Source organism: Streptopelia decaocto, assembly GCF_964273445.1.
Source record: "Streptopelia decaocto genome assembly, chromosome: 18".
In the NCBI taxonomy this organism is placed as follows: Eukaryota; Metazoa; Chordata; class Aves; order Columbiformes; family Columbidae; genus Streptopelia; species Streptopelia decaocto.
The window spans coordinates 473,523-500,571 of NC_138673.1; the positions used below are offsets into that span (position 1 = coordinate 473,523).

A 27,049-nucleotide genomic window follows, 5' to 3' on the forward strand; every position below is an offset into this window, starting at 1 on the left:
TGCAAATTAAGATCTTGCCAGAATGAAGGCGAGAAAAGCTGGATAGTCTCAGAGGAAGCTGTGATGGAGATGCATTTTCCTGTGCAGGACTGCAGACACTGGCGGGTGTTTCCCATCCTGCTGGCCCTGGGAGGGGCTTTCGTAGGATCACAAGTGGTTTGTGTTGGAAGGGACGTTCACAGATGATCCAGCCCAAGCCCTGCCACGGGCAGGCCCATCTCCCACCAGAGCAGGCTGCTCAGAGCCCCGTCCAGCCTGACCCTGAACACTCCAGGGATGGGGCACCCACAGCTGCTCTGGGCAGCCTGTGCCACTGTCTCACCACCCTCACCGTGCAGAATTTCTTCCCCGTGTCCAACTTGACCCCATCCTTGTTCAGTTTAAAACTCTTGTCCCCTGTCCTGTCACTGCAGGCCCTGGTCAAAACTCTCTCCATCTTTCCTACAGCCCCCTTTCAGTACTGAGGGTCCAGCACGAGGTCTCCCTGGAGCCTTCTCCAGGCTGCCCAGCCCAGCTCTCTCAGCCTCTCTCCAGGGCAGAGCTGTTCCAGCCCTTGGACCGTTTCAGCGGCTCCTCTGGCCCCGCTCTGCCAGGTCCGTGTCTGTCTGTGCTGGGGACCCAGAGCTGGACTCGGTGCTCTGAGGGGTCCCAGGAGAGCAGAGAGACGGGGAGCAGCCCCTCCCTGCACCTGCTGCCCACGCTGCTGCTGATGCAGCCCAGGAGACACTTGGGTTCTGGCCCAGGGGAAAGCGTCGTGGCACAGAGCTGGAGTCAGCAGGGCTGGGAGGAGCACAGAAGAGGAGTGGTACAACAGGTTCCAGAGGTCAACTGGAGTAACAGCCCTGTTTTCCTCTGAAATCTCCTTGAGACGCAGCCTACCACCCAGCAGCCTCTCAGTGGCACTGAGCTGATGAAGGAGACACCCACAGCTGAAATCCCACATGTGAAGTTCACTGGCTGTGGGGGCCATTGGGGACGTCCTTGTCATTGACACAGAGAGGCTGGCAGGGCAGTGGGAAGGAGGATGCTGTGACCTGGGGGTACGTGTGTCCATTTGTGTTGGCAGCTGCATCTTCTATCACTTACGACGTGTGTCCCCAGGCTTTATGTATTTATAAGGTCCTGGCAGGGGTGTAGCTGAGAGTTTGTGACGGCTCATGCTGTTTGGGATAACGCCGGCACAAGGTGGGCAGAAACCAAACCCCTGTGCGTGTGCTGGCAAAACGTCCCTCAGTCCCTGCTGGATAAGGCAAATCGTACCCTGGCTACATCAAAAGCAGCGCAGCCAGCAGGTGGAGAGGGGGACTGTCCCCTGTGCCCCGCTCTGTGACACCCCCTGCAGTGCTGGTCCAGCTCTGGGTCCTCAGCACAGGACACACACGGACCTGCTGGAGAGGGGCCAGAGGAGCCCCAGGAATGACCCGAGGCTGGAACAGCTCTGCTGGGGACAGGTGAGAGAGCTGGGGGTTCAGCTGAGAAGAGAAGCTCCAGGGAGACCTTAATGTGGCCTTTTTGTACTTAAAAGGAAAGAAAGATGGGGACAGACTTTTGAGCAGGGCCTGTTGCGATAGGACAAGGGGTGATGGTTTAAACTACAGGAGGGAGATTCAGGCTGGACACAAGGAAGGAATTGTTGCCCTGAGGGTGGTGAGAGCCTGGCCCAGGTTGGCCAGAGAGGTGGTGGCTGAACCATCCCTGGAGACACCCCAGGCCAGGCTGGACGGGGCTCTGAGCAACCTGAGCTGGTGAAGATGTCCCTGTCATGGCAGGGGGGGACTGGGGAGCTCTGAGCGTCCCAAAACTATTCAACCCAAACTATTCTGTGGTTCTACAACTGAGCATCTGATGGGCCCTGGGTACCACCTATCTCAGTCAAAGACAGTTGTTGCTTCCGATCAAGCATGGCACAAACCAAACGGGATTTCTAGTGGTGTGTAAACTGAAATGCAAACATGGATGTTAGCTACACCTATGTAGCACAGACCCATCTGATGCAGACATCCTTCCTAGCTTTAGGAGATGATGTTTTTAACCTCCTTGATGGTGAGGCCTCCTACTCACCTGTTGTGTATGCTGGGGAAGCGCCTGCGCTGCTCCAGGAGCGATGGAGTGGGTGTCAGCATCGCTCTGGGTCCATTTGTGGAGCCCAAACGCAGCGGTGCTTACAGCCAGCGGTGACTGTGCCAGCCAAGCAGGGCTCGATTGCCAGCTGAGTGGACAATGCAGTCGCAGAGCTGGGACTCCAGGGTGGCAACCTTTGTTCTGCAAAGGTGGGTTTGAGCAGGGCTGGAGCAGCGATGGCCGTGGACATGGGGACACGGGGAGGAGAGGACGTAGGTCCCTGCAGCCTGGCAGCGTCGGAGCGCAGGAGGGCTGTAACAGAGCTCATGGCCAAATCCTGCCCCTCTGAAAGCAAGAGAAAGCTCTAGGTGCCCATCCTCACGTTCATCTTGCCCAGCTCCATCAAAATCTCAGTACACTGACCCGTTCCGGGCTGGCGCCCCAGCCCGGCTGTGCAGACGGCTCCTGCCTGCTGAGCCCAGGCCGGGGGGGCCCTGCTGGAACCAAAATGGACAATTCCTGAATTCCTGGCTTCTTTGTGCCCCCAGAGTGGTGGAACAGGGCAGCGGCACATCCGCGTTTCCTTCTCAAGGAGAGGCTTTCACTGGGGTCGTGGTAGCACTCGTGTCTCCAGGTCTCTGGATCAGCCTCTGGAGAGGCGGTTACCGAGGTGAAGTGCACAGTGTTACGGGGAAGGCTGGGTATTTCATCTGCCTTAAATAAGGAGAAGAGGCATCTCTCTGGAGGCTGCTGGCCAGCTCTGCTAAGTGTGAAGGGGGCATGCTTGGACCTGCAAACATTGCACAATGTGGGGCAATTATGAGATGAGCAGAGACAGTCCGTGCTCTTAAATCTTCTCCGTTCCCCTGGCTCCTTCTCTGTGGTGAAGATGGAATAAGAGGAAACTTTTCTACCTCATTAATTTTCCATTTCCCTCCATCATGTATCCGCTTTGGATAATAATCTCTTAAATGTCTCCTTATCCAGAGGACTGTAATTTTTCTTTCACCTGTGAGCCTGCATCCTCTGCCTCGCTGGGATGGGCGGTGTTTTCATCTCTGGTGACAATGACACACATGCTGCTGCAGACAAGGACAACCCCTCATTTGCCTGCTGTGGCTTTACTACTACTGTTGTATTTTGTGTTCTCTCCTGTATTTCCTGCACCCTGCAGCATCCCTCGTGGTCTCCCATCGCAGCATCCCTTGTGTTTTCTCACCACTGCGTCCCTCACACTTCCCAGTTGCAGCATCCCTCGTGTTTCCTGTCGCTGCTGTTTGCAGAGCCGTTGTGCACAGCTGAGGGTGGCTCGGACAGTCCCCCCTCCAGCTCCCTGTGAGTGCACAGGTATCCTTAGTCCTGTTCTGCGCTTGACACAGGAGACCATATGGTGGGGTAGCTGCTGCAGCGGTGTCTTGTCTTGTGCCTTTATTGCCGGAGTTGACTGTCCTCTGCTCTCTTGGTCTTGAGTGTCTCTAGGGATGGCCCATCTACTGCCTCTCTGGTGTCCCCAGAGCGCTCTGGCGGGGCAGGGCCTGGGATGTCCCACACTTTGACTGGCATTGTCCCCGGCTCCTGGGAGCAAGTGATCACAGGAGAAGGGGAAGATGCCTCTGAGGAGCTCTGAACTGGAGGTGCAGACGCTGCAGGAAGCACTCGCTGATGCCTCTCTTTGTATCGTTGCAGGCAAAGGACAGTGATGACGATGATGAAGTCACCGTCAGTGTGGACCGGGACCGCTTCATGGATGAGTTCTTTGAGCAGGTGAGAAGTTTGTTTCTCCAGTGCAGCTTTAAAGCCAGTTCAGACCTTTCTGTTGGCACTGGAGCAGGCTGGGGGGATGTGGCACAAGTCCCCACCGCGGGAAGGGAGCAGTGGTTGAGGTGGGACGGTGGTCCTGCCCAGCTGACGCTGCCCAGCTGGTGTTGGTGCCCAGGGGTTACGCTCAGCGCGCTGATGAGCAGGAACCGGGCTTCCACGCAGACCCGGGGCGGTCGTGGTCCCACCTGGCCCTATGGATGCTTTGCTGCTCCAGTTCCTCCTCCAGAAACCAGTGGGGCAGCTGGGCTGGTGCCCAGTTGGCCGGAGCGGGTGAGCCCTGCAGCTCCAGCCTGCCCGGCGCACCCGCTCAGGCCTCTCCTGAAAGCACCTCTGTGGAGCAGCGTGTTCTGCATGGGATCAAGCGTTTAATTTTGTGCCTCTCCTTACCAAACAAGAGGTTGTCTTTGGCATGTGGGTGGCTGTAAGATCTGCATGCGGATTTTTAGCACACCCTTCGCATGGCGTGTGTGTAGGGGGTGTTAAAATGTATCTGTGCAGGCAATAAGTGGGGAAGGAAAAAAAAGTCTGATGTGCAGATGGAGGAAGATGAACAGAGTGGTGGTGTGAGCTGAAGGAGAAGGGGAGCGGGAGGGTGGGCAGCCCTGATGTGCAGATGGAGGAAGATGAACAGAGTGGTGGTGTGAGCTGAAGGAGAAGGGGAGCGGGAGGGTGGGCAGCCCGCAGGCACAGGGCACACGCGCAGGTTCCCCTCCCGGCGATGCCGCGTGTCTCCTGCAGTACAGGAGTGTGGGGAGGATGCCAGCCTGGATTTACTGGCAAATGTGGCCGCCCTGGTCTGTTGGTGATGGTCAAACTGGGTTTCTCAGCCCCTGGAGCAAAGAGCCGTGGGGGACTGAGCTGAGCCGAGCCTGGCTTGCGCAGCATCGGCGATGTTCTCCGGCCGGAGGCACAGACTCTGGGAATCTGCAGATCTGACGCTAATTTAAATAAACCCCAAATGTTTCTCAGTGCATCGCAAAGGGTAGCGGACGTAGAGTCTGTGTTACGTTGCTGTGATTGCAAAGCTGCCCTGCTGGGATGTGGAAGGTCTTGACTTCATGAGGATCCAGTTGGAAAATATTTGTCCAGGGAGATGTTTGCTGTCATGCAGGCGCATCATAGTTACTTTGGGATAGGATTTAATAATCCCTCCCCTTTCCAAAAGTCCAGGCTTTTCACAGGAGACTGTCTTGTTGTCTGTCTCTACAGGTGGAAGAAATTCGAGGATTCATTGATAAAATTTCAGAGAATGTGGAGGAAGTGAAGAGGAAGCACAGCGCCATCCTCGCTTCGCCCAACCCCGATGAGAGTGAGTGAGCCGCGATCTGCTCGCGGCCCTGCGGGCGAGCGGCTGCGCGGGCTGGGCCGCTGTGGGGCGCATGGAGTCAGAGCCAAGTCCTCTTGTCTTTAGGTGGCCGTGGCTGGAAAGCCACAAGCTGCCGAAGTGGCTGGTGGCCAGGGCGAGGGAGGGCTGGGACCTGCATGGCCAGGAGATGGAGGGACGGGCGGTGGCTTCCCGACCTTGAGAAGCGGTGAGGGTCCAACGAGGCTGCGGGACTGGAATTCAAGCAGGATGGGCAAATGCGGAGGTTGAAAAGAGCAAATGGCTGCTTTTATGCTGGTTGGTCATTATCTTGCCCCAGACTACCTGGGGAGGGTACGTGAATGAGACAGCACTTGGTCCAGAAATGGTGCAGCTCTTCTTTGAGCCCGTGGTGTGCACTTGAGATGCTGTCCCCTCTGGCCTGAAGGACCTTTTGTTGCTGGCTGGCCAAAGAGTCTGTTCCTTCTGGCTTTTACTGATGCATTGCTGTTTTCTTCCCCAGTCTTATGTTCCTGAGAAGAGGTTTGTTGCCCAGAACAGAAGTTAAGAATAGCAGCACCCAAGAGGTGGCAACATTTGGGAGTCTGCAGGATCTGGCAGAGTTAGAGCTGTGGGTGCTGAGCTCCCTTGTCCCCAGGTGCCAGCCGTGCGTCTCCTGGGGGCTGCAGGAGCTGGCTCTGGCAGAGCCCCTGGGGCTGCTGGGGTCAGCTGGGCTTCCGTAGGGCAGAGGCTTTGAGCTCCGGTGTCCGCAGCCCCGCGCTGGGCGCCCGCGGGACCGCGGTGCTGAGCTGCGCCAGGGAGGGTGGGCTGAGCAGAGCTGTTCATCGGAGCAGCTGGACTGCGGGGCTGGGGCTGGACCCTGGCCAGACTCACATCATCTGAACATCTCTGCTGCCCCAAGCTTGTCCGTCAGTCTTGCCTTGAGCCCGCGTGGGCTCTCCTTTGCCCACCTCCTTCGTGGTGCTGCAGGTTGCGGGGCTCGTGGTTCCCGCAGTGCCAGCTGTGCAGGTTGGCTCCGGGCTGCTGGGCCTTTGACCTTGGCCCAGGTGTCACTTCCACAGGCCAGTGGGCGACTGCTGAGGAACCAAAGGCTTCCTGTGCCCTCCAGGTTGCAGTGGCCCTGGCACAAGGGTGTGCTGAGGGGGCTGGGAGCTGAGACCAGGTCTCTGTCTTGCCATCTACCCCTCCCATCCACTGCTCTTCATTGGCCCAGTGCCATTCCACGTCTGCTTGTATCCAACTGTGAATTGTTTCTGGAGGTCCCAGGGGGTTGTCCGTACACACATTTTACTGTGTCCAGCCGTACTTCAAATCAGTAGATATTGCTAATTGCTTGGAAGAACCTGGCCCTTCCTGAATTGTCTCACGCTCCCCTCACCTGGCAGCTGCTTCTCAGCTAAAATTCACTTGGCCAAGCCTGGGAGCCAGGGCTTTTCTCAAGAGAATTCACGTCTCAGACTGGTGCTTAATTGTCCTCCCGGCTCTTTTGGTCTGGGCTCGCACTGTGAGGTTTTGCAGCGTGTGGGTGTTTTCAGGGAGGAGCCGTCACTGCTTTGCTCCCGGCTGCTGGGCTGGGCAGCGTCCGCGGCACGGGGGCTGCAGGGCTGAGCCGGAGCTGGGCTGCAAAGCGCACTCATGGCCTGAAAGATAATAATCTGTTTGCAAGTCTGAGATCTGCAGTGAACAAGGTATGGCGACATTGATGTGACTTCCAGAAGCATCCAGGATGTTTGGAGTGCTGCTGGTTTTGCTTTAGTGTCACCTTGCCTTGGTATTGTAGAAAATTCAGTTTATAGTGCCAAAGACTCTTTGGGCAGCGAAAGAAGAGCCTACACCTTGTTTAGAAATTAGTCTTTTGTAATATTGTGGTGTGTCCAGGAGGTGCGGTGGGGGCATCTGGTGCTCAGTGGTAGTTGGGCTCACAGAATCACAGAGTGGTTTGTGTTGGAAGGGACCTTCACAGATGATCCAGCCCAAGCCCTGCCACGGGCAGGCACATCTCCCACCAGAGCAGGCTGCTCAGAGCCCCGTCCAGCCTGACCCTGAACACTCCAGGGATGGGGCACCCACAGCTGCTCTGGGCAGCCTGTGCCACTGTCTTTAGCACTTTAGCATCACGTGAAACCTTCACTACAGGGTGGTAGGAAATCATCCATCCTCCTGGGTGTCAGAGGAAAGACACAGGCTGCTCATTCTTGTCTGGAGGCAGATGTGCAGTGCAGGGTGCAGCCCGATTCGGGGTGTGGTGCAGTTTCTCTGTCAAGAGATAGAAACACCTTAAACACCCCCAGCAAGTCCCTCTGGAGCTGGAGGACATTGGTGTGGGGCTTCAGAAGATCAGGGCAGAGCTGAGCTGGTAATCTGGGGAGCAGATGAACAGTGGTCGGAGTTGGCATTGGGGCGCTGAGTGAGAGGATGGGTGGATGGTCGTACAAGTCTGCTGGCTGAATCACTTGCTGTTTTTTCAGGGTCTCTAATAGACTCCACAGGTACAGTCCTACCAGAACCCGTGTCTTCAATGACTGTGTGCTTAGGTGGAGTCAGGCCTGTGGTGCTCTCCTCTTGCAGAAAAAGGTGAGGTCCAGGACGCCCTGTGAGTCCTGGATTTACGCACTGGGCTGGCGGGGCCCCGGTGCTGGGCGGGGTCCGTGTCACGGTGCTCGTCCCCCGTGCCGATCCGGCTCTGGCTGCGCAGCCTGCTGGCGGGGCTGCGCTGCCGCTGCTGCCCGGGCCGACTTTGGCACCTGGTGTGCGGGCGGCTGGTGGCTTTGCCGTCGCACCGGCGAGGTGGCAGCCCCTGCGCGGCGAGGGGCTCAGCCCGGCGGGGGCAGGACGGTGTCCCCACGGAGCGGGTCCGCACCGTGGAGCACCATGTCAGGGCTTGGGGGGCCTGGAGCAGCCCAGGGTCTGCATTCCTCCTTGGGATGGAGCCATTGCTGCTGCTACTCCTGGTTTGAGTCACAGCTCCTGATAAACCTGTTCCTAGAACCCTTCCCAGTGAGCTGCTGGATCTTTTGTCATTCCTGGTGTTTGTCGTTCCTGGTGTTTGTCCTCAGTCCGTGCCGCTTCCCCGAGGAGGTGGCTTTCAATGAGAAGTCACTAGCTGGAGAGGAATTAAATGATGGAGCGGTTGGGAAGGAGTGGTTGGGAAGGACTTCTATGCCATTTTTCTTCTCCGCGCACGGCATCCCTCCCCGCGGCCGTGCTCTGTGGCTCCTCAGCGCTGCCTTGTGCAACGGATGCTGTTCAGTGAATGATTTGGCCCTGGGAACGTAAATCTTCAAATGTGAAGTCATGTCTTTCAGCCCGTCAGCTCAGTCCATCTCTGCAGGCTTTGGAAGACCCAATAAATATTTCAGACCTGGAAGCAGGTCGATTATGGCTCTGAACCAGGATGGAAGTTCAGTTGCATGTGCACTTGACCTCCAGTTTTATATTTTAGGCTGTGCAGGATCAAAGCGGTGGCTTTGGACACCAGGGTGCAGGTCCTGGGTGGCTTTGTTCAGGGTCTCTGTCCACTGCAGGAGCTTTACATTATTTGGAGTGTGGCCTCTGTAACTCTGAGCAGACTGTCTCCAGGCAGAGATGTGCCAGGTGCTCCGGGACACAAACTGCAGCTGCTTGTCTCTGTCTGATGTGTTGAGGCAACACTGGCCAGTGCCAAAAGGCAGTTTGGAGTTGAGATGCCGTTCAGGTGCTGCTGGGGGAGGGGAGGCTGCAGCTGGTTCTTGCTGGACCTGCCCTTGGGCACTGTGTTCTGTGCCCTCTTAGCTCCATTTCCCACCGTGCAGGGCTTTTTCTGGGGGCACATTCCCCCTGGTGCCCAGTCCCACCAGGGCAGAGAGGAGGTTTCCTTGAAGACCAGGAATGGCCGCCATGCTGCGTTGGAGGCTTCGGGCTCGGGTGCGTGTGATGCTCCTTTGGGAGGTCAAGCAATGGTTTTGTTGAAAAGCCTGAATTTGTTTGGCTTTCTGGGCTGCAGGCACACACTGCCAGCTCTTATCACATTTGTCATCAGCAGTTTCCCCCAGTCCCCTGTAGCACTGCTCTCCATCCATCCATTCATCTCCCAGTCTGTGCTGGTACTGGGGTTGCCCAGACCCAGGTGCAGGACCTTGCACTTGGCCTTGTTGAACCTCATGGGGTTTGCATGGACCCATTTCTCCAGCTTGTCCGGGTCCCTCTGGATGGATCCCGTCCCTCAGGTGTGTCACCTGCACCACTCAGCCTGGTGTCATCTGCAAACTTGCTGAGCGTGCCCTTGATCCCACTGTGTCACTGATGAAGATGTTAAACAGTTCTGGTCCCAGTACGGACCGGTGACGGACACCACTTGTCACCAGTGTCCATCCAGACATTGTGCCACCATCTCTGGGTGTGTCCATCCAGCCAGTTCCTCGTCCACTGAACAGTCCACCCATCACCTCCACACCTCTCCCATTCAGAGAGAAGGATGTTGTGGAGGATGTCAAAGGCTTTACAGGAGTCCAGACAGACGGCATCCATAGCCCTTGCTTTGTCCACTGCGGTAGTTACTCCATCATAGAAGGCCACTGGGTTGGTCAGGCAGGGCTTGCCCTTGGTGAAGCCGTGCTGGCTGTCCGAATCCGCTCCGTGTCCCCCATGTGCCTCAGCACAGCTTCCCGGAGGGTCTGTGCCATGGTCTGCCCAGGCACAGAGCTGCGGCTGGCAGGCTGGCCGGTCCCGGGCTCCTCCTTTCTATGCTTTTTAGAAATGGGTGCCATGTTTCTCCTTTTCCAGTCACCAGGGACTTCACCTGACTGCCAGGGCTTCTCAAATATCACGGAGAGTGACTTGGCAGCTACATCAGCCAATTCCCTCAGGACTCTGGGATGCATCTAGTCGGGTCCCATAGATGTATGTATGCTCAGGTTCCTCAAGTGGCAGGATCCCACCAACACGGATGGTTCTTCAGCCTCTTGGGGCGCGCACGGGCGCTCATAGGGATGGGGCAGGAGGAGGAGGTGCCGCTGGCCGCCCTGGCTGTCAGTGTCCTGCCTCCCGGTGGCCCCGCTTCTCCTCCTCCTCTGGGCGGGTCCCTGAGGGAAGGTGATCTCGGGCTGGCTTTGCATCCCGTGCTGATCCAGCCATGGCGAGGGGTGGCTCTGCTGGCGCTGCTGGCGCAGCAAACCTGCTGGGAGATGGAGACACTGGAAGGTGCCTGGTTTGGGGAGGGGAGCGTTCCTCTGCCTGCCAGGGAGGCCCAGCACTTCGTGCAGAGCAGCTCCAGGTCTTGGCTCGGGCACCCCCCGCAGAGCTGTGCTAATGATGCCCGTGGTCACAGCACTGCCTCAGGTGGCTGCGTCCTGTCCCTGTGTCACACAGGGATCCTTTGCGTCACCATTTCACACATTTCTCCACCTCCATCTTGAGCAAATTTTGTTTCTTCTCCTGGTGATTCTTGTTGAAGAGCCACTCTAGGTCTTAACCTCCAGTGGTCAGGAGACATCTTCTCATTTCCAGCCTGAGTCTGTTTGTGATCGATTTACATACCAACGTCATCCCAAGAACAAATATATTTAGCTTAAAGAGCTGTTTGCCCTTCTGGCATCATCCTGTCAGGTTTATGCAGCAGCTCGGTCATTTCGCAAGGGCTTTGCACAGTCTCCGCCTTCCCTGTCCCCGTCACCCACCCCAGCTCTGGTTTTAAAGGGCTGGGGTACCCTGAGGCATGAGGTCTCAAGGGTTTTTGGGGGGCCCTGGATGTTGGTCATCATTTCTTGAGCTTTTCAGACCGGGTTGCCCTTATCTTACCTCGTCATGTCGCTGCCCCGTGGCAGTTGTGTCTGTGGGGGGGCAGGGTTTGCCGTGCCCGGGTGGTGGGTGCTGGGCCTGGACACCTGGCGCGATGGGTGTTTGAAGGAGACGGGCAGAGCGAGGGTCGGTGGCTTGTGGTGGCACCTCTGCCTGTGGGCAGGAGGTTTGGCTGCGCGTTGGGTTGTGGAGGTGGGTGTGTGGAGAGCGGGCAGTGCAGCCCTCCACGGTGTCTTCATGTATCGTAGAACGGTTTGGGTTGGAAGGGACCCTAAAGATCATATCATTCCAACCTCTCTGCCATAGGAAGGGACACGTTCCACCAGAGCAGGCTGCTCAGAGCCCCGTCCAGCGTGGCCTTGGACACTCCAGGGATGGGGCACCCGCAGCTGCTCTGGGCAGCCTGTGCCACTGTCTCACCACCCTCATGGGGGAGAATTTCTTCCTTACATCTAAACTCAATCTACTGTCTTTCAGTTTAAAGCCATAACCCCTTGTCCTTTCACTACATGCCTTGTAAAAGGTCCCTTTCCAATGAAATTCTACAGTTAAAATTCAAAGTACTAACTTGAATTATTTAGGATATCATATAATCTTTTTTCTGTATTTGTTTACAGACTTTGATTTTTTAACATCTTTATGGAAAAATTGGTTTCTTAATTCCTATTTTGTTAAGGTTTATAGTGTGCGGATCAAAATTGACACTTCATATTTCAGGAATGCGTACTTCTGCAGAGCACTGTTGAAAGGATCCGGTGGAACTGGGGTCAAGCTGGCAAAACGCTTCCCTGCGGCACCAAACCAGCCCAGCATCTCCCGGCACCGATTCGGCGGGAGTCGGGGGTCCAGGCGGCACAGGGGCCGGTGTGGGTGCAGGGGGCAGTGTGGGTGCAGGGCTCTGGGGCAGTGTGGGTGCAGGGCTGCCGCTGGTCCTGCCCCGGCCGCAGCCACCGCTGGGCGCGGCCCGTGTGGGGCTCCCACGCTGTGCCGTACCCGCTGGGAGCAGGACGAGCTGCAGCGGCTCCCGGGGCTGCGGGAGCTGCAGGTCTGTCCTCTCTCCCTTGTGCCCCTGTGGCTTTTCTGTTGTGTCCCCTTGACGCGCCACGTGTCGGCCCAGGTGAGATTCCATTTTCCCGTGCAAGCCCCGTGCATTCTCGAGCTTTGTGATCACTGGTGCTTATTGTCTGCTCTGTCATCCAGAACAGCGGTGGGTGATCCGCGACACCAAGTGAATGCAGAGTAAATATCAATTAACCGTAGTCTGATTCATTGCACCATAAAAAAAAAAAAAGAAAATCAGCTGCTCTGTAATTATTTGGCGCTTAATTTAGACCAAACAGTGGCACTCCTGGAAGACATGTTATTGCTGCCACATGGTGCAGCTTCTGATGAAAAACTCTATCTCCTTTGTGCTGTGTACCCCGTTGCACCTCAGTGCCCGTTGCGTGGTGCATGGCAGTGCCCTCCGAGGAGGCGCATTTTGGAACAGAGCGCGTCCTTGCTGACAGGTTTGACTGCTCCTGTTGTAGTGCAGGAGAGCTCCCGTGGCTCCCCGACTCGCGTCTCGCAGCAGCATAGCCCCTGTTCTCGCTTGCTTCCCCTCTCTTGGGCTTTGGCATCAAGTGGCCGGCAGGAGGTGAGTGGCCCTGGGGGTACAGGGACACGAGCCCCGCTGCCCATTGCACCCTCATGTCTTCTCCACTGGCTTCTCCTGTCTGTCTGCTGATTTGGCTCAGCTCCCTACCTTACGTCTCCTCTCCTTGGGCTCTCCAGCCTCGGCTGATCCTTGAGCTGTGGCTGGGGGGCAGGCAGGGCTGACCCGCGCCAGGGCTGTGCCACACGGTGTGCTGGCTGTGCCACGCGGTGTGCTGGCTGTGCCACGCGGTGTGCTGGCTGTGCCACGCGGTGTCCTGGCTGTGCCACACGGTGTGCTGGCTGTGCCACGCGGTGTGCTGGCTGTGCCACGCGGTGTGCTGGCTGTGCCACGCGCGGTACTGGCTGTGCCACGCGGTGTCCTGGCTGTGCCACGCGGTGTGCTGGCTGTGCCACGCGTGGTACTGGCTGTGCCACGCGGTGTGCTGGCTGTGCCACGCTGCAGTGCTGGCTGTGCCACGCGGTGTGCTGGCTGTGCCACGCGCGGTACTGGCTGTGCCACGCCATGGTGCTGGCTGTGCCACGCGGTGTGCTGGCTGTGCCACGCGGTGTCCTGGCTGTGCCACGCAGTGTGCTGGCTGTGCCACGCGTGGTGCTGGCTGTGCCACGCTGCAGTGCTGGCTGTGCCACGCGGTGTCCTGGCTGTGCCACGCGTGGTACTGGCTGTGCCACGCGGTGTGCTGGCTGTGCCACGTGGTGTGCTGGCTGTGCCACGTGGTGTGCTGGCTGTGCCACGCGTGGTACTGGCTGTGCCACGCGATGTGCTGGCTGTGCCACGCGATGTGCTGGCTGTGCCACGTGGTGTGCTGGCTGTGCCACGCGGTGTGCTGGCTGTGCCACGTGGTGTGCTGGCTGTGCCACGCGGTGTGCTGGCTGTGCCACGCGGTGTCCTGGCTGTGCCATGCGATGTGCTGGCTGTGCCACGCTGCAGTGCTGGCTGTGCCACGCGGTGTCCTGGCTGTGCCACGCAGTGTGCTGGCTGTGCCACGCGGTGTCCTGGCTGTGCCACGCGGTGTCCTGGCTGTGCCACGCCGCAGTGCTGGCTGCATGGCGAGGCCACCTGCTGCCTCCTGCAGCCTGGGTTGTTTGGCCTGGGAGGTTGGAAAGATGGAGGAGAAGGGAAAGGAGCAAAAATGAGGGGGGATCTGGCAGCTGTGCCCCTGGCAGCTCTGGCTGGAGGAGCTTAGTCCTCTTGCCCAGCAGGCTGGCCAGGCTGGAGGTCTTCCAGCAAGCGATGGGTTCGCAGGCTGGGTTGCTGCCTCCTTGGGCTCTCCTGCCTCTCCTGGCCGGGTTCGTAGTGGTTGGTGCCAGCTGGTCCCTGGATTCCAAGCAGAGAAGAGAAATAGAATCATAGAATAATTTTGGTTGGAAGAGACTCTCATGGTCATTGAGTCCAAGTGTTAACCCAGCACTGTCACTGCCCCATGTCCTGAGAACCTCATGTCCATCTGTCCAGCCCTCCAGGGATGGTGACTCCAGCACTGCCCTGGGCAGCCTGTTCCAATGCCCCACAGCCCTTTGGGGAAGAAATTGTTCCTAAATCCAACCTCACCCTCCCCTGGCGCAACTTGAGGCCGTTTCCTCTGCTCCTGGCGCTTGTTCCTGGGGAGCAGAGCCCGACCCCCCTGGCTCCAAGCTCCTTTCAGGCAGTTCAGAGATCAGAAGGTCTCCCCTCAGCTCCTGTTCTCCAGCTGAACCCCCCAGCTCCCTCAGCCGCTCCCATCACACTTGTGCTCCAGCCCCTCACCAGCTCCGTTCCCTTCTCTCAACTCGCTCCAGCACCTCAAGGCCTCTCTTGGTGTGAGGGGCCCAAAACTGCCCCAGGATTCGAGGTTTGGCCTCCCCATTCCCAGCACAGGGACGGTCCCTGTCCTGGTCCTGCTCCCGCGGGCAGCAGTCGGGTGCAGCACCGAGCCCGCCGGGCCGTGCGCTGGTTGACATGATGATGTACCGTGCAGCGGCTCTGCTCCTGGGCGTTGCTTTTGGCTCCAGCCTGAGTTTCTCTCATCTGCTTACAGCAGCCAGGATCCCATCCCCTCTGTGCTCCACATGGCATGAAAATTACTGCAATTTCTAATGCTTTTATCTCCCCGGCTTTGTGTTGGCGGGGGAGGCAGGTGATGGGGGGCTGAAAGGCCAAACGGTGGAAGAACAGAAACGCGGGGCTGCTTCGGGAGGTGCTGGGAAAAGCGAATGGTGAGATGAGGGTTTGCAACCCAGCGGCTGCGCAGCGAGCCCTGCCCTGCACGCCGGTGCGCCTGGTTCTGCAGCGCCGGTGCTCCTTGGGACCGTGTCCCCGCTGCACTGCGCCGTGTGTCCCAGCACGCGGCTCGGCGCGCCAGCCTGCCCTCGGCGGGCCGGCACAGCGCACAGGGCGGGGGGTGCCGCCCGCACAGGCGAGAGGGACAGAGACCCCTGGGTGCGGTCGGGTGCTCTCTAGCAGAGCTCATCCAAAGCCCGCAGCTCTGCAGCTGGAGCGCAGCTCTCTCTCGCTGAATCTCCATTGTCTCAGTATTGACACCGGGGATAATCCCTTATTTGGATAAATGAGTTTAGGCGGGCTGAGATGAGCAAGCCATAAATCCTTTGCTGTCCTTTCCCAGGATTACTTCACTGCATGCTGTGACTTTGTGCTTTGTAGGCATGCGGAGAGCAGGGGGCAGCCTGGGTCTGGCTGGCGGAGCAGGGCAGGGCTGCAGGGGGAGGAGAGGAGGGTGGCCGGTGGTCCTGTGATCTCCTGAGTGCACAGCATCACCTCTGCAGGCAAGGGACTCCTGCTGCAGGGGGATTCCAAGAACTGGCTTTCAAAGCTCTAGCTAATTTACGGAGAGATGAAAAAGTCAGAGATGGTGCGTTGGAAACTGTTGGAAGTAGCGGGGGGGAGGAATAACTGGTAAAAAGCTCTTGGGTCTTGGGCAGGTGGGAAAACAGCAGCAGCGCGTGCGCCTTTGGGTGAGCGTGGCCTGCACGCTGCGGGGCGGCGTGCGTGGTTGTGTGCCAGGTGGAACACAAGAGAGGAGGAGCTGATTAAAGTGGAGATTTTAAGCAAGTGGTAGGAGGAAGCAGGTAGATGGGGCAGGAAATCTCAGCACTGAAGGACCCTGAGGACGTTTACAGTGTTTAGAAACAGGAGCCCAGCAAGGAGCACATGTGGGCTGAGTCTGGAGGAGGAGGTGGGACAGGTGCCTGGCACAGGTGCTGGGCTGGGTAGGTAGATGACCATGTCAAGAAGTTGAGACCATGGCTGCAACATGGGAGACTGTGCTAGAGAGGGCTAAAGTGGCCAGAAGTGGCTCCTCTTGCCCGTGGGGTTGTGTCATGTCAGGTGGGAAATGGGGAGTCACTGTGTCTGCTGTGTTGTGTGAACGGACACAAGTGCTGCAGCCAGTTGGGCTGTCCATGGTTTTAGAACAATGTGCATCAACTGATAAAGATGTCGAGGAGAAACTGGGGGAGCGGCCAAAGGGCCAACAGCTGAGGTGCCGGTGGGAGAGCGGGGGGGGTGGTGATGGGAGCAGCTCTGGGAGAAACCTGCGGGCAGCCAGGGAGCACCTGGCTGGACAAGCCCCGCTGGGCATGGGTTTGCTGTCGGGTGGGTGGCTGTCGGGACGGAGAGCCTGTCCCACCCTGACAGTCGTTGGTGGAGAGATGTCCTCAAAAAAACAATGCAGGAAACAGTGTGGCCAGTGTCTGAGTGGTTCAGGCTGGGAAATCATAGGACAGTTTGGGTTGCAGGGCCCTTCCCAGCTCCCCCAGTGCCCCCCCTGCCATGACAGGGACATCTTCACCAGCTCAGGTTGCTCAGAGCCCGTCCAGCCTGGCCTGGGATGTCTCCAGGGATGGTTCAGCCACCACCTCTCTGCCCAACCTGGGCCAGGCTCTCACCACCCTCAGGGCAACAATTCCTTCCTCATGTCCAGCCTGAATCTCCCCCACTTGTCCTATCGCAACAGGCCCTGCTCAAAAGTCTGTCCCCATCATTCTTGTCAGCCCCTTTTAAGTCCGGAAAGGCCACACTAAGGTCTCCCGGAGCTTCTCTTCTCCAGCTGAACCCCCAGCTCTCTCACCTGTCCCCAGCAGAGCTGTTCCAGCCTCGGGTCATTCCTGGGGCTCCTCTGGCCCCTCTCCAGCAGGTCCGTGTGTGTCCTGTGCTGAGGACCCAGAGCTGGACCAGCACTGCAGGGGGTGTCACAGAGCGGGGCACAGGGGACAGTCCCCTCCCTGACCTGCTGCCCACGGGGCTGGGGATGCAGCCCAGGGCACCATTTGCCTTCAGGGCTGCAAGTGCACGTTGCTGGCTCATGGCCAATCTTTCATTCCCCCAGCACCCCAAGTCCTTCTCCTCAGGGCTGCTCCCCATCCCTTCATCCCCAGCCTGGACCGATACCAGGGGTTGCCCAGACCCAGGTGCAGGAACCAGTGAACTGAGCTGCTCTGCCCTGGCCCATGGTGAACCCAGCTGCTGCGCACATCTGCCCGGCTCTGGCAGGACCTGCCACCCTTCCCAGCTGTCTGCAGTGGGTGCTCACTGCTGAGCCTCCTTTGGGCCTTCAGGAATGGGGCTGGAGTTGTTCAGGCAGCGCTGACAGTGCTGCTGGAAGTGCTGAGGAGATGCCTGTGACCTAAGAAGGAGATGCTCAGAATGGGCTGGTGGGACGGTCGGTTCGGCTGTGCTGGCCTGTTGCACGGCAGCAGGGTTGTGCGGCACCAGGATCTGCACCCAAAGGTGCCGAAACCGCTGTGCTTGAAAAATGGGAAATAAAGAAGTCTGAAAATAGAGAGAATCTCTGCTCTTGGCTTGGAAACCCAAACCAATATTTTACTCAGTGCTCAAATACAGCATACGGAAGTGTGGCCTAATATTACAGTGCAGTAAGGCAAAAAAAAATATGTATTTTTAGGGGAAGGTTTGGAATATAATCCTGTTCTTGGTTTTCAAAGGTAGTTAACACAATGCTGCTGTGTATTTTATGGAATTGCTGCAGTAATCAAGTGTTTGAATGTCATTCCAAATATTTTCAGTGCTTGTTTTAGGAGAAAATATTCACGCAGAAAATATCTTGTCTTTCCCCCTAAATCCCTAAAAAATCCCCGTTTTGACTGCCTCATGACACCGCCCACCGCCAGCACGGAGCTGCTGCCCACGCTGCCGCGCCAGCCCCTCTCTGCGGGGTCTCTGCTGCCGCGCTCCTGCGGCACCCGCGGCTCTGAGCTGGGGGCTCCTGCCTCAGCCCCGTTGCTGCCTGCTGTGCGTCCTGCCCGGGTGTGTGGGTGCAGCTGCAGCTGCACGGGGGTGGCTGGGAATAACTGTTGTGTTGGAAAGAACCGTTTCCCTGCAAGCCAGGAAGGCGATTAATCGTCACGGGGGTTACTGCTGCCCATTTGCTGTTAACTGGGAGCCCTGCAGAGAGCTGGGTGATGGGGCTCTGCCTCCTGGCAAGTGCCTGGGAGCTGTTGATTCGGAGCTGTCCTGCTCCAGCAGCTGCGGCTCCAGCCTGGGCAGGCAGAGCCCAGCTGCCTGCACTGAGCTGCCTGCACTGAGCTGCCTGCACAGGGCTGCCTGCACAGCGCTGCCTGCACAGGGCTGCCTGCACTCAGCTGCCTGCACTCCTGCACTGAGCTGCCTGCACTCAGCTGCCTGCACTGGGCTGCCTGCACAGCGCTGCCTGCACTGAGCTGCCTGCACAGAGCTGCCTGCACTGGGCTGCCTGCACAGAGCTGCCTGCACTGGGCTGCCTGCACAGCGCTGCCTGCACAGCGCTGCCTGCACTGAGCTGCCTGCACAGAGCTGCCTGCACTGGGCTGCCTGCACAGCGCTGCCTGCACTGGGCTGCCTGCACAGGGCTGCCTGCACTCAGCTGCCTGCACTGAGCTGCCTGCAGTGAGCTGCCTGCACTAGGCTGCCTGCACTGGGCTGCCTGCACTGGGCTGCCTGCACAGCGCTGCCTGCACAGAGCTGCCTGCACAGAGCTGCCTGCACAGCGCTGCCTGCACAGCGCTGCCTGCACTGAGCTGCCTGCACAGCGAGGGCTCGACATCTCCGCTGGTAGGGTGGCCTGATGCTTTGCAGGGGTGGTGCTGGGGGGAGCACCTGCAGGCAGGTGCAGGCTGTTCCTCCTGCCTTTGGGAGCTGCAGCTCTCCAGCCCTGCTCCCTCCCGTGCAGACACCAGCGGGGTCTTGGTCAGCCCTCCCGTGGTGTGTGCATGGACATCCCCGTGGGTGGTCACCAGCTCTGCCACCCACACACCAGGGACACATCTCTGTGATGTTACTGGGTATGACTGGGAGCTCCTCCTTTGCCATCTCCAGACGTGCCTAGAGGGGAAACATCCCTGAAACATCCCAGGCCAGGCTGGACGGGGCTCTGAGCAACCTGAGCTGGTGACGATGTCCCTGCTCATGGCAGGGGGGGCACTGGGGGAGCTGGGAAGGTCCTTTCCCATCCAAACTATTCTGTGATTTGATGTTTCTGTGGGGGCTTGGCTTCATGTGCCTTCCAAATCTGGACCAGCGTGTCCCCTGGCTTCTTCCCCCATGCCATGGACATGGACTTTCTCCAGCACTGAGCCTGCAGAGCTGCACATAGCAGGTGACCAGCTCCTGCATCCTGCTGCTCAAAGGACCCTCACACGAGTGTTTTGGGCCCCAGAGAGGCAGGTGACGTTACTGGGGGACTGGGGCTGAGCCCCATGTGGCAGCGGTGTCACACCATAGTGCAGGCAGTCAAGGGCCTCCAGTCAGGGACCCGTCAGCCACATGCGGGACACTTAATCCCCTTAAACATCCCAGTCTGAGGTCCCAGTTCAGTGAGTGCACTGAAGTGAATGGTGCGTGGGAAACACCCTGCACGTGGGAGCAGAGTGTGTCTGGAGACACGTGCAGCAGAGGTGGCAGAACGTGAGCATCGCAGGAGCTGGAGATGGACGATCTTGATGCAAAGTTACTGGGGGACTTTTCTTCTCGCAGCACTTCTACCATCCAGGAAATCCACTGAGTTGCAGCCTCAAATTAAGTAGAAAAGGAAGCTCCTCTGACAAAAGCAACTGCGGTTATCAATGGAGGCAAATAGCAGTGGGGAGCCTGCACGTTGCTGGCGGATGCTGATGCAGGGACTTCACATGGGAAGCAAAGTAGTGATGAGCTATGGTGTCATAGCAGAACCAGCATAAACCTGAGACCTTTGGGGCTTGGGGGGGCCTTTAGTTTGCATTTTTTTGAGCAACTCTAAAGACGATGGCAGTTTGCGGCAGGCTGGCTGCGGGGGCTCGGGCCGAGCAGCGCTGGTTTTGAAGGCTCTCGAGAGGAGAACATGGATTCGTGTGGCCTGAGCGCCTCCCCTGGGTGGCGTTTCTCTGCCCGTGGCCCTGCAGACCTGCCTGTGGTCCCAGCTCCGTTTCTGTGGCTCCACTGGAGACAAATGTTTTCTGAAGACAGGCAGCATACATTTTGAGCTTGGTTTTAATGCCAGCAGAGCCTGCTTAATAAGTTTAAGTTTCTTGCAATCTCCCAGCGCCGTTAATGAGTTTCCAGGCCCCACAGAGGTGGAGGAGAACTGTGTTTTTCTAATCAAGTTATCAGATTATTAGCAAAAATGCAAATGAAAGAGCTGCTTTGGTTGCAAGTAAAAGAAGAAAATCAGTGTCTGGAGAAGCATTCTGTTGTGACACCACATAGCAGATAATGAAGGATCAGATGAGGCCAAATAATTGCCAGGGAAAGGAGATAAGATGCCGGGGGGATGTGGCCCGCTCTGGTTGCTGGCCTGGGGCTCTCCCATCAAAGATTTTTCTTCTTAATTGTATGAAGCTGTAGATGTTAGAAGCATTTATTGAGTCACTTCCTGAGTGTACCCTACTGGTAGAAGAGCTCACGAAGAGTTAATGGATGATTAATTAGCTCTGAGGTAAATAATTAATCAACTGGTGTAGAATCCAACAGATCAGAACTTGGCTTCTGATCTGTAAATACTGATGTGCACACAGCCGAGGGCTGTCTGGTGCAGATATTATTTATTTCCAGCCTCCAGCCCTTTGCGAACCACTTCTTTGTGCACTTCTAATAGGAGAGTGATCCATCATTTGTTGCTCAGATAACTGCCAGGGGTTGGTAGTGGTGCTGGTAGTGACATTTTGACCTGTAAATCTAAGGTGACTGTGCCTGGGAAGGGATGTAGGGCTCCTCTCGTTTACAAGGGTGGCACGGAGGAGCCGGGGAGGCGGTGACCGTGGTGTCCTGCACTGGTGGCAGCGCACAGACAGGCTCTGGAAATGGGAATGTCTGATGCTGCTGCTTGTACAACGTGGTCATGGCGAGAAGAGCAGCTGTGGGCACAGAGGTGAGATGGGAACCGCTGTGGGACGCTGCGCCTGCTCTTGGAAAGCGCTGCCCCTGCTCTTGGAAAGCGCTGCGCCTGCTCTTGGAAAGTGCTGCCCCTGCTCTTGGAAAGCGCTGCCCCTGGGGAGGTGTTGCTGCTCTTGTGCTTTGAGCTCCCGTTGGTCTCGGCTGAGGGGGGTTGCCCAGTACTCGGGGTACTGAGTCCAGCCATGTCGTGTCAATAAGGATCAGAAGACTTTTTATCCAGGACAAAGTGAAACCTCATCCTGGACGTGGTGAAAGCTGCAAGGAGGAGCGCAGGATGAGCGAGAAATCTGATTATTCCTTAACTAGCATTGTTCTGTATCTCTGCACTAGATTCGCTCTCTGCCTTAGGGAACAGCAGTGGTGTTCTGTCCCTGGGGTAAAAACATGGCTGTTCCCTATTTTGGGCAGGTGCGCGTGTAGCCTGTTTGTGCAAGGCCTTGGATGTGCCCAGTGGCCCCCAGAGCCTTTCTGCTTCCTCCATGTCCCTCCAGTCTCCCTGTTGACTCAGGGTTGGGGGCCATCAAGAGATGCATTGACTCAAGAATTTCCTATAGCAGTTGCTGCCTGGGCCTGACACTTACCATAGAATCATAGAACAGTTTGGGTTGGAAAGGACCATCCAGTGCCCCCCCTGCCATGACAGGGACATCTTCACCAGCTCAGGTTGCTCAGAGCCCCGTCCAGCCTGGCCTGGGATGTCTCCAGGGATGGTTCAGCCACCACCTCTCTGGGTACCTGGGCCAGGCTCTCACCACCCTCACCGTAAAACATTTCTTCCGAATATCTAGTCTGAGTTGTGCTGTCTCGTTTCCGTCACCCCGTGTGAGTTACAGAGCCAGGAGCTGTCCCACGGCGGATCCCATGCAGCAGAGTTTTGGGGGTTTATTGTAACAATATGGCACTGTGCCCACGTGGAGGACCCCCCATGGGCACCTGGCCCATTCACTGGCCCCATCTGAGACAAGTCAGATCAGAGATGTTCATTGAAATGCTCTCGATGTTGTTTTAGTCTGTTTTGATGGACACTGTCTCCGAAGCAGCCGGTGAGTGTGCGTGTGTGTGCAGGGGCACGTCTGCCATTTCCTACAACCCGAAGGCTTCTTTGTTGACGTTCTTGTAGCTGTCAGCTCCTTGGCCCCAGGCGGAGCCTGCTGGAGGCCTTTCTCTCTTGGGTCTGGTCAAAAGTGTTGGATACGAGTGTTAAAACGTCTTCCTCTGTCCCTCTAATCACAGGCAGGAAGGGAACAGCTGCTGGGGAGGTACTGGTGGAAGATAATAACATCCTGCTGTGCCCACCTTCCAGACTTGAGCCCGTGTCAGTTCCAGCCATGAAACCATCACTTGTTCCATGACCGTGGTTGATGCTTTGAATAGTGCTTGGCTTTTTACTGCAACATGGAAAGGTTTAGAGTTGCATTAATATTTCAAAAATTGTAATAAACAATTGGGCTATTCCAGCTGGCCAGGTTGTGCTGAAAGGTTTCAAGTTCACTGTTTTTACCTTCAGGTCTTAATTTCCACTTTAAGAGATTATTGGCCTTAAATCTCTTAAATGAAGTGCTGCCTTAAAAGATGTGATCATAAGAGGCTCAGAAGAAAGAGGATACAGAGCACTGAGCTCCAGAGGAGCTGCGGCCTGGAGGGGTCTCTGGAGCCCGAGAGCAGCCGGGCAGCTCGGTGTGCGTTAGTGCTGATCCAGAGCAAAAAGCAAAGATGAGACGACATTGCAGTTTGTTTCTGTGGTCGCCTCGATTAATCAGTGGGTAGAAAACCACAGGTTTCTCCTAAGAGGTTTCTGTGTCGGAAGCAGAGCAAGGACAGGCTCACTGGAGGGTTTTCTGTGCCTTTGGCTCGTTGGAAAGCCCGTGCTGGCGCCTCCCTGCAGGGCGCCATGCGCACACATCCCAGGCCTTCTCTTTGAGGCTTTTCCAGTGAAGAAATGAGGCTGAAGTTACAAAGTTCTCTTCGCTGGCCAAAGCCATAACTGGTGTGACCTCCCCTGGTCCTTTCCTTTCTCGCTCTTTTGAGCACAGTGGGGAGGTTTTGAGAAGAGGTGCCACCGTTGAAAGGCCCCCTTTCTGTCTGAGGAGCAGCAGAGAGCAGGCGCTCAATCCGCTCTGCAAACGCAGGCAGCCGGGCTGTGTCCTGTGTGCTGGAGAGCGTCGTCCCTCTGCCTCCTCAGCCCAGGAGACCACCGGGGGCTCAGCTTCGCTTCTTGTCACCCCCCCTCCCGATCTTTGATGAAGGAGAATTCAACCCTCGTGCCGACTCACAGGATCGGGGGTAGAGGCTCTTCTGGGCGCGGGGCCACCCGTGAGAGCACCGGCTGTGGGGAGGCAGAAGCTGACACTGTGCTGCATCCTCCGCTGAGGAGCGCTTTGCGCAAAGCGCTTGGAAATGATATGTGTAGTAACAGCTTTTCCATTGAGAGCTTAAAGGGTTTCAATCATGAAGAAAAAGCCACTGTGTCCATGCTAATGCCCATTTTTCTATGTATGTGAGAATGTGGGGTTTTTCTGTACAGGTGTAGGCTTTGGGAAGGATGCAGCCGAGTGACTTCTGTGTGTTCAACCGAGTCAGAAATTAGGACAGTTTTATGCAAGGCATGGTAACGCCTCTTAAAAATGCTGCAGCTATAAGAAGTGCCTTATTCTTGGCATCCATCTGTGTTCTTACGGAGATGGTGCTTCGAGTGGGTAATGGCACCATGTGTGGATTATATATCTCACCAGGACGAAAAGGAATCTGGAGCTCCCAGTCTGGAAGATAATTCTGTGCCTTGAGAGTACTGCGAGGGCTTTTAATAGCTTATGGTGCTCCAGGAAAGCAGCCTGGTGGGAAGGCAGATTGAAGAACATAAGCAGAACATCACCTACCTTATTTTCCTCGGAGTTTTAAGATCCTGCTCAGCAGCTCCACTTCTGCACTGGTGGAGCCACGTCAACTGGAGTTGCTCTCAAGATTTAGCTTTGGAAGGCTGTCTAATTTTTGCTCTTAATTGCAAATCAAATGAAGCCGTATCTAAACCCTCAATCATATGCTTATTTCATTGTCCTGTTGTTCAGTTTTATGTGAAAAAATGCTGTCTAAAAGGAGCCATCAACCTACACCACCGTAGCTCCATGTCCATGGTGGACTCAGCTCTGGACCAGCTCTGAACAGGGTGTTGCTCACAGCATCTGAACCTCTCACTGAAGAAGCTCTGAGCTGTTTCTTTCAGCAGCCTGGAGTGAAGAAACCAGTAGCTTGCTGAAAGGGTTCCCATGGGGAGCAGGCGCTGCCCACAGCTCAGCACACGTCTGCTGGGAAGGTGGCGACTGCCGGGATGGAGTGGCTGGGAATGGCATCCCATCCGCTCACTGCGAATGGAAATAAACACCTATTTTTTGATTGAAGTAATTTGTTAAGTGAAAAATCCAGAATGTCATGATGGAAAGGGGCTTTTGTGAGCTGCCACGGTGTCCCTTGCAGATGGCTGCGTCGGCACCGGGGGCAGCGGGGCGCTGAGCCTGGAGCCGCCTTGCTCCATTTCCACAAGCGGACCGTGGTGCTTGCCCGTCAGGATTGGTGTTCAGCCAGTAACTGTTTCCTGCTTCCAGACTTTGAATTCTGTAAAACACCAAGTCAAGTTACGTGAAGGCACTAACTTCTGAATTGTCCAAGTTTGTTTAAAGTGTGACCTGGAGTTTTAGGCAGCAAATTCTGGCTTGGTGAGACGTGGAGCTTGGAAACCTCTCCTTTGTTACATGTGTCTGGGGGGTCATAACTCGTATGGCTGAATGAATGCAAATGCAAAATCCACCCTGCTTTGCACAGGCAAAACGTTCCCAGGAGGGGTGGGTGCAGCAGCCGGCGCGGGCTGCCAGCCCGGAGCTGTTCCCAGGGCCTGGTTCCTGGTGCTGAGATGCGCTCTCACCTCATCTCCCAAGGCGGATGCTGTGCAGGCTCCTTGGCTTTCTGCTGAGCGGGTCCCACGCTGGCACAGGCTCACGCTGGGCCGTGCAGGTGCTGCTGCTGCTGGGGGTGGGAAGGGGGTTGGCAGGTTTGGTTTCCAGATGTGGGGTGATTCCATGTCTTCCTTCTGGACGGCCCTTTGGGGGTTCCCAAAGCCCAGCCTGGGGCAGATCTGCTCTCAAGCAGCTCGTGTGGCTGGGGACACTGCAGGTTGGCCACGGGATGAGCCTGCTGCAGTGATGCTCACCTGCACCACCCACTGCTGCCGGAGCATCTGTCCGGGGCTGCGGCTCCTGCGTCCCACTCGCCTCCCCTTTCCTCTCTCCCCAGCCCTCGACAAAGACCACACGGCGGGTGGACACAAATAGCTCCTGTGGAAGCTGTGCAGGTGTCAGAACGAGCAGGCAAAGCCCACTGCCACAGTCACGGTGCTGACAAACGCTGCCGCATGCCAGGGTGCACGTCCTCTGCTTTCTGAGGGGATGTGGCACCTGCTAAGGGCTTGTTAAATCATTGTTAGATGTGTGGCTTGGAGCAAGCACTGGGAATGCACTAGATAAAAGGCGCTACGATGACATCCCCCCTTGCTGGTGGAGAAAGGGCCAACACCGCAAGCCGTGTCCTGCCCCCTGTGCCGCCCAGCATCACGCTTGTGTCTGCTCGGGGAAAGCATTGGCGGTGGGAAAAGGTCCTGACTCCCCTCTCTCATAGAATCACAGCATCATTTTGGTTGGAAAAGCCCCTCAAGATCATTGAGTCCAACCATAACCCACCCCTGGCACTGCCCCATGTCCTGAGAACCTCATGTCCGTCTGTCCAACCCTCCAGGGATGGTGACTCCAGCACTGCCCTGGGCAGCCTGTTCCAATGCCCCACAGCCCTTTGGGGAAGAAATTGTTCCTAAATCCAACCTCAACCTCCCCTGGCGCAACTTGAGGCCGTTTCCTCTCATCCTGTCCATGCTGTCGGGTGCAGGAGCTCTGGCCGGGGGGCTGGGGACTTCTACTGCACGGTGTCTTCCACAGCGTGGGGGCAGAAGGTCCCACCATGCTTTGGTAGGAGGAAGATGCTGAAACAACTAGGAAGAGCTTTGGAATTGACTATTAAAACTTTGCAGGCTCCTAATGTGTAATAATTAATGTTAAGAGGAAATGGGCTTGTGCCAGATGAGATACTGAGTGTGCCAGGAGGGTGACTGCTCTCCTTGCCAGTGTTCGTGTATATAATCGATACAGAAAGGCGGTGCTAACCTTAATTATTACTGCTCTGGATAGTGTTTTCAGTGTGAAATTGATGGACTTTTTTGCCAAAAGCCATTGTGGAGGTTCACCTCTCTGGAGCTGGCTGTGCACGGGCACTGTGGGATCAGCAGCGCTGCTCCCGCTGGCGGATGTCACGTCCTTGTCCAGTGTGATGCTGCTGCGTATTCCCCGTTGTTCCTTGTTCCTGTGGTGTCCGGGCGGTGTGGGGAAGGAGATGGAGAACATCGTGTGTTGCAGGACGTGGCCAGGTGCAGCATGCAGAGAAAAAGGCCGTTGGTTGGCGTAGGCAGCCGTGGATGGGGTTTGGCTGGGCTGTCTGGCCAAGCGGTGCAGGGCTGGGCGGCGCTGTGGTGCTGCCTGGCTGTCCGTCTGCCTTGAGCTGTGCTGTTGGTCCTGGTTCTCCCTCCTCTGAACGTGGTAACTTGAGTTTGATGAAGGACGTGGTCTGCAAGACCAAGGTGTTGATATAAGGACCAGGCGAAGACTAACCACACCTTCAGTTTTCAGCATTTCCACCTTGTGAGGTGGGAGCAGATTGTAACAAGGCAGTCTTTTCCTGGGCTCTGGAATCTCCTTCTGTAAGGCGTTTTCTCTCGCTCTTGAACAATTTCTTCCATTGGTGCCATCTCTTTGCTTTATTGGATCCCCTCCCATCTTCTTCAGCCAGTTCCCAGACAAGGACGTTCCCCTGCACACGTCCAGCGAGGTGCAGGCTCCTCCTTCCCCTCCCTTGCCCCCAGCCCGCGGTCCAGCATCAGTAACCACCAGCATCTGCAGCCACGTAACCTCCTGTGGCACAGCTGTTTTCCATACGGTTAATGAAACACGGCACACGAG

At 56.8% G+C, this 27,049-nt stretch overlaps 1 protein-coding gene across 2 annotated transcripts in view; it reads left to right on the forward strand.

The window, feature by feature from the left end:
• STX1A (syntaxin 1A) overlaps window positions 1–27,049 on the forward strand; it is an 83,259-nt gene that overhangs the window by 14,172 nt on the left and 42,038 nt on the right. For both annotated transcript variants that reach the window (XM_082068310.1, XM_082068311.1), the window contains exons 2-3: window positions 3,748–3,825; window positions 5,092–5,191. In XM_082068310.1, the coding sequence (XP_081924436.1) occupies window positions 3,748–3,825; window positions 5,092–5,191 (178 nt within the window). The remainder of the gene's footprint in view (window positions 1–3,747; window positions 3,826–5,091; window positions 5,192–27,049) is intronic.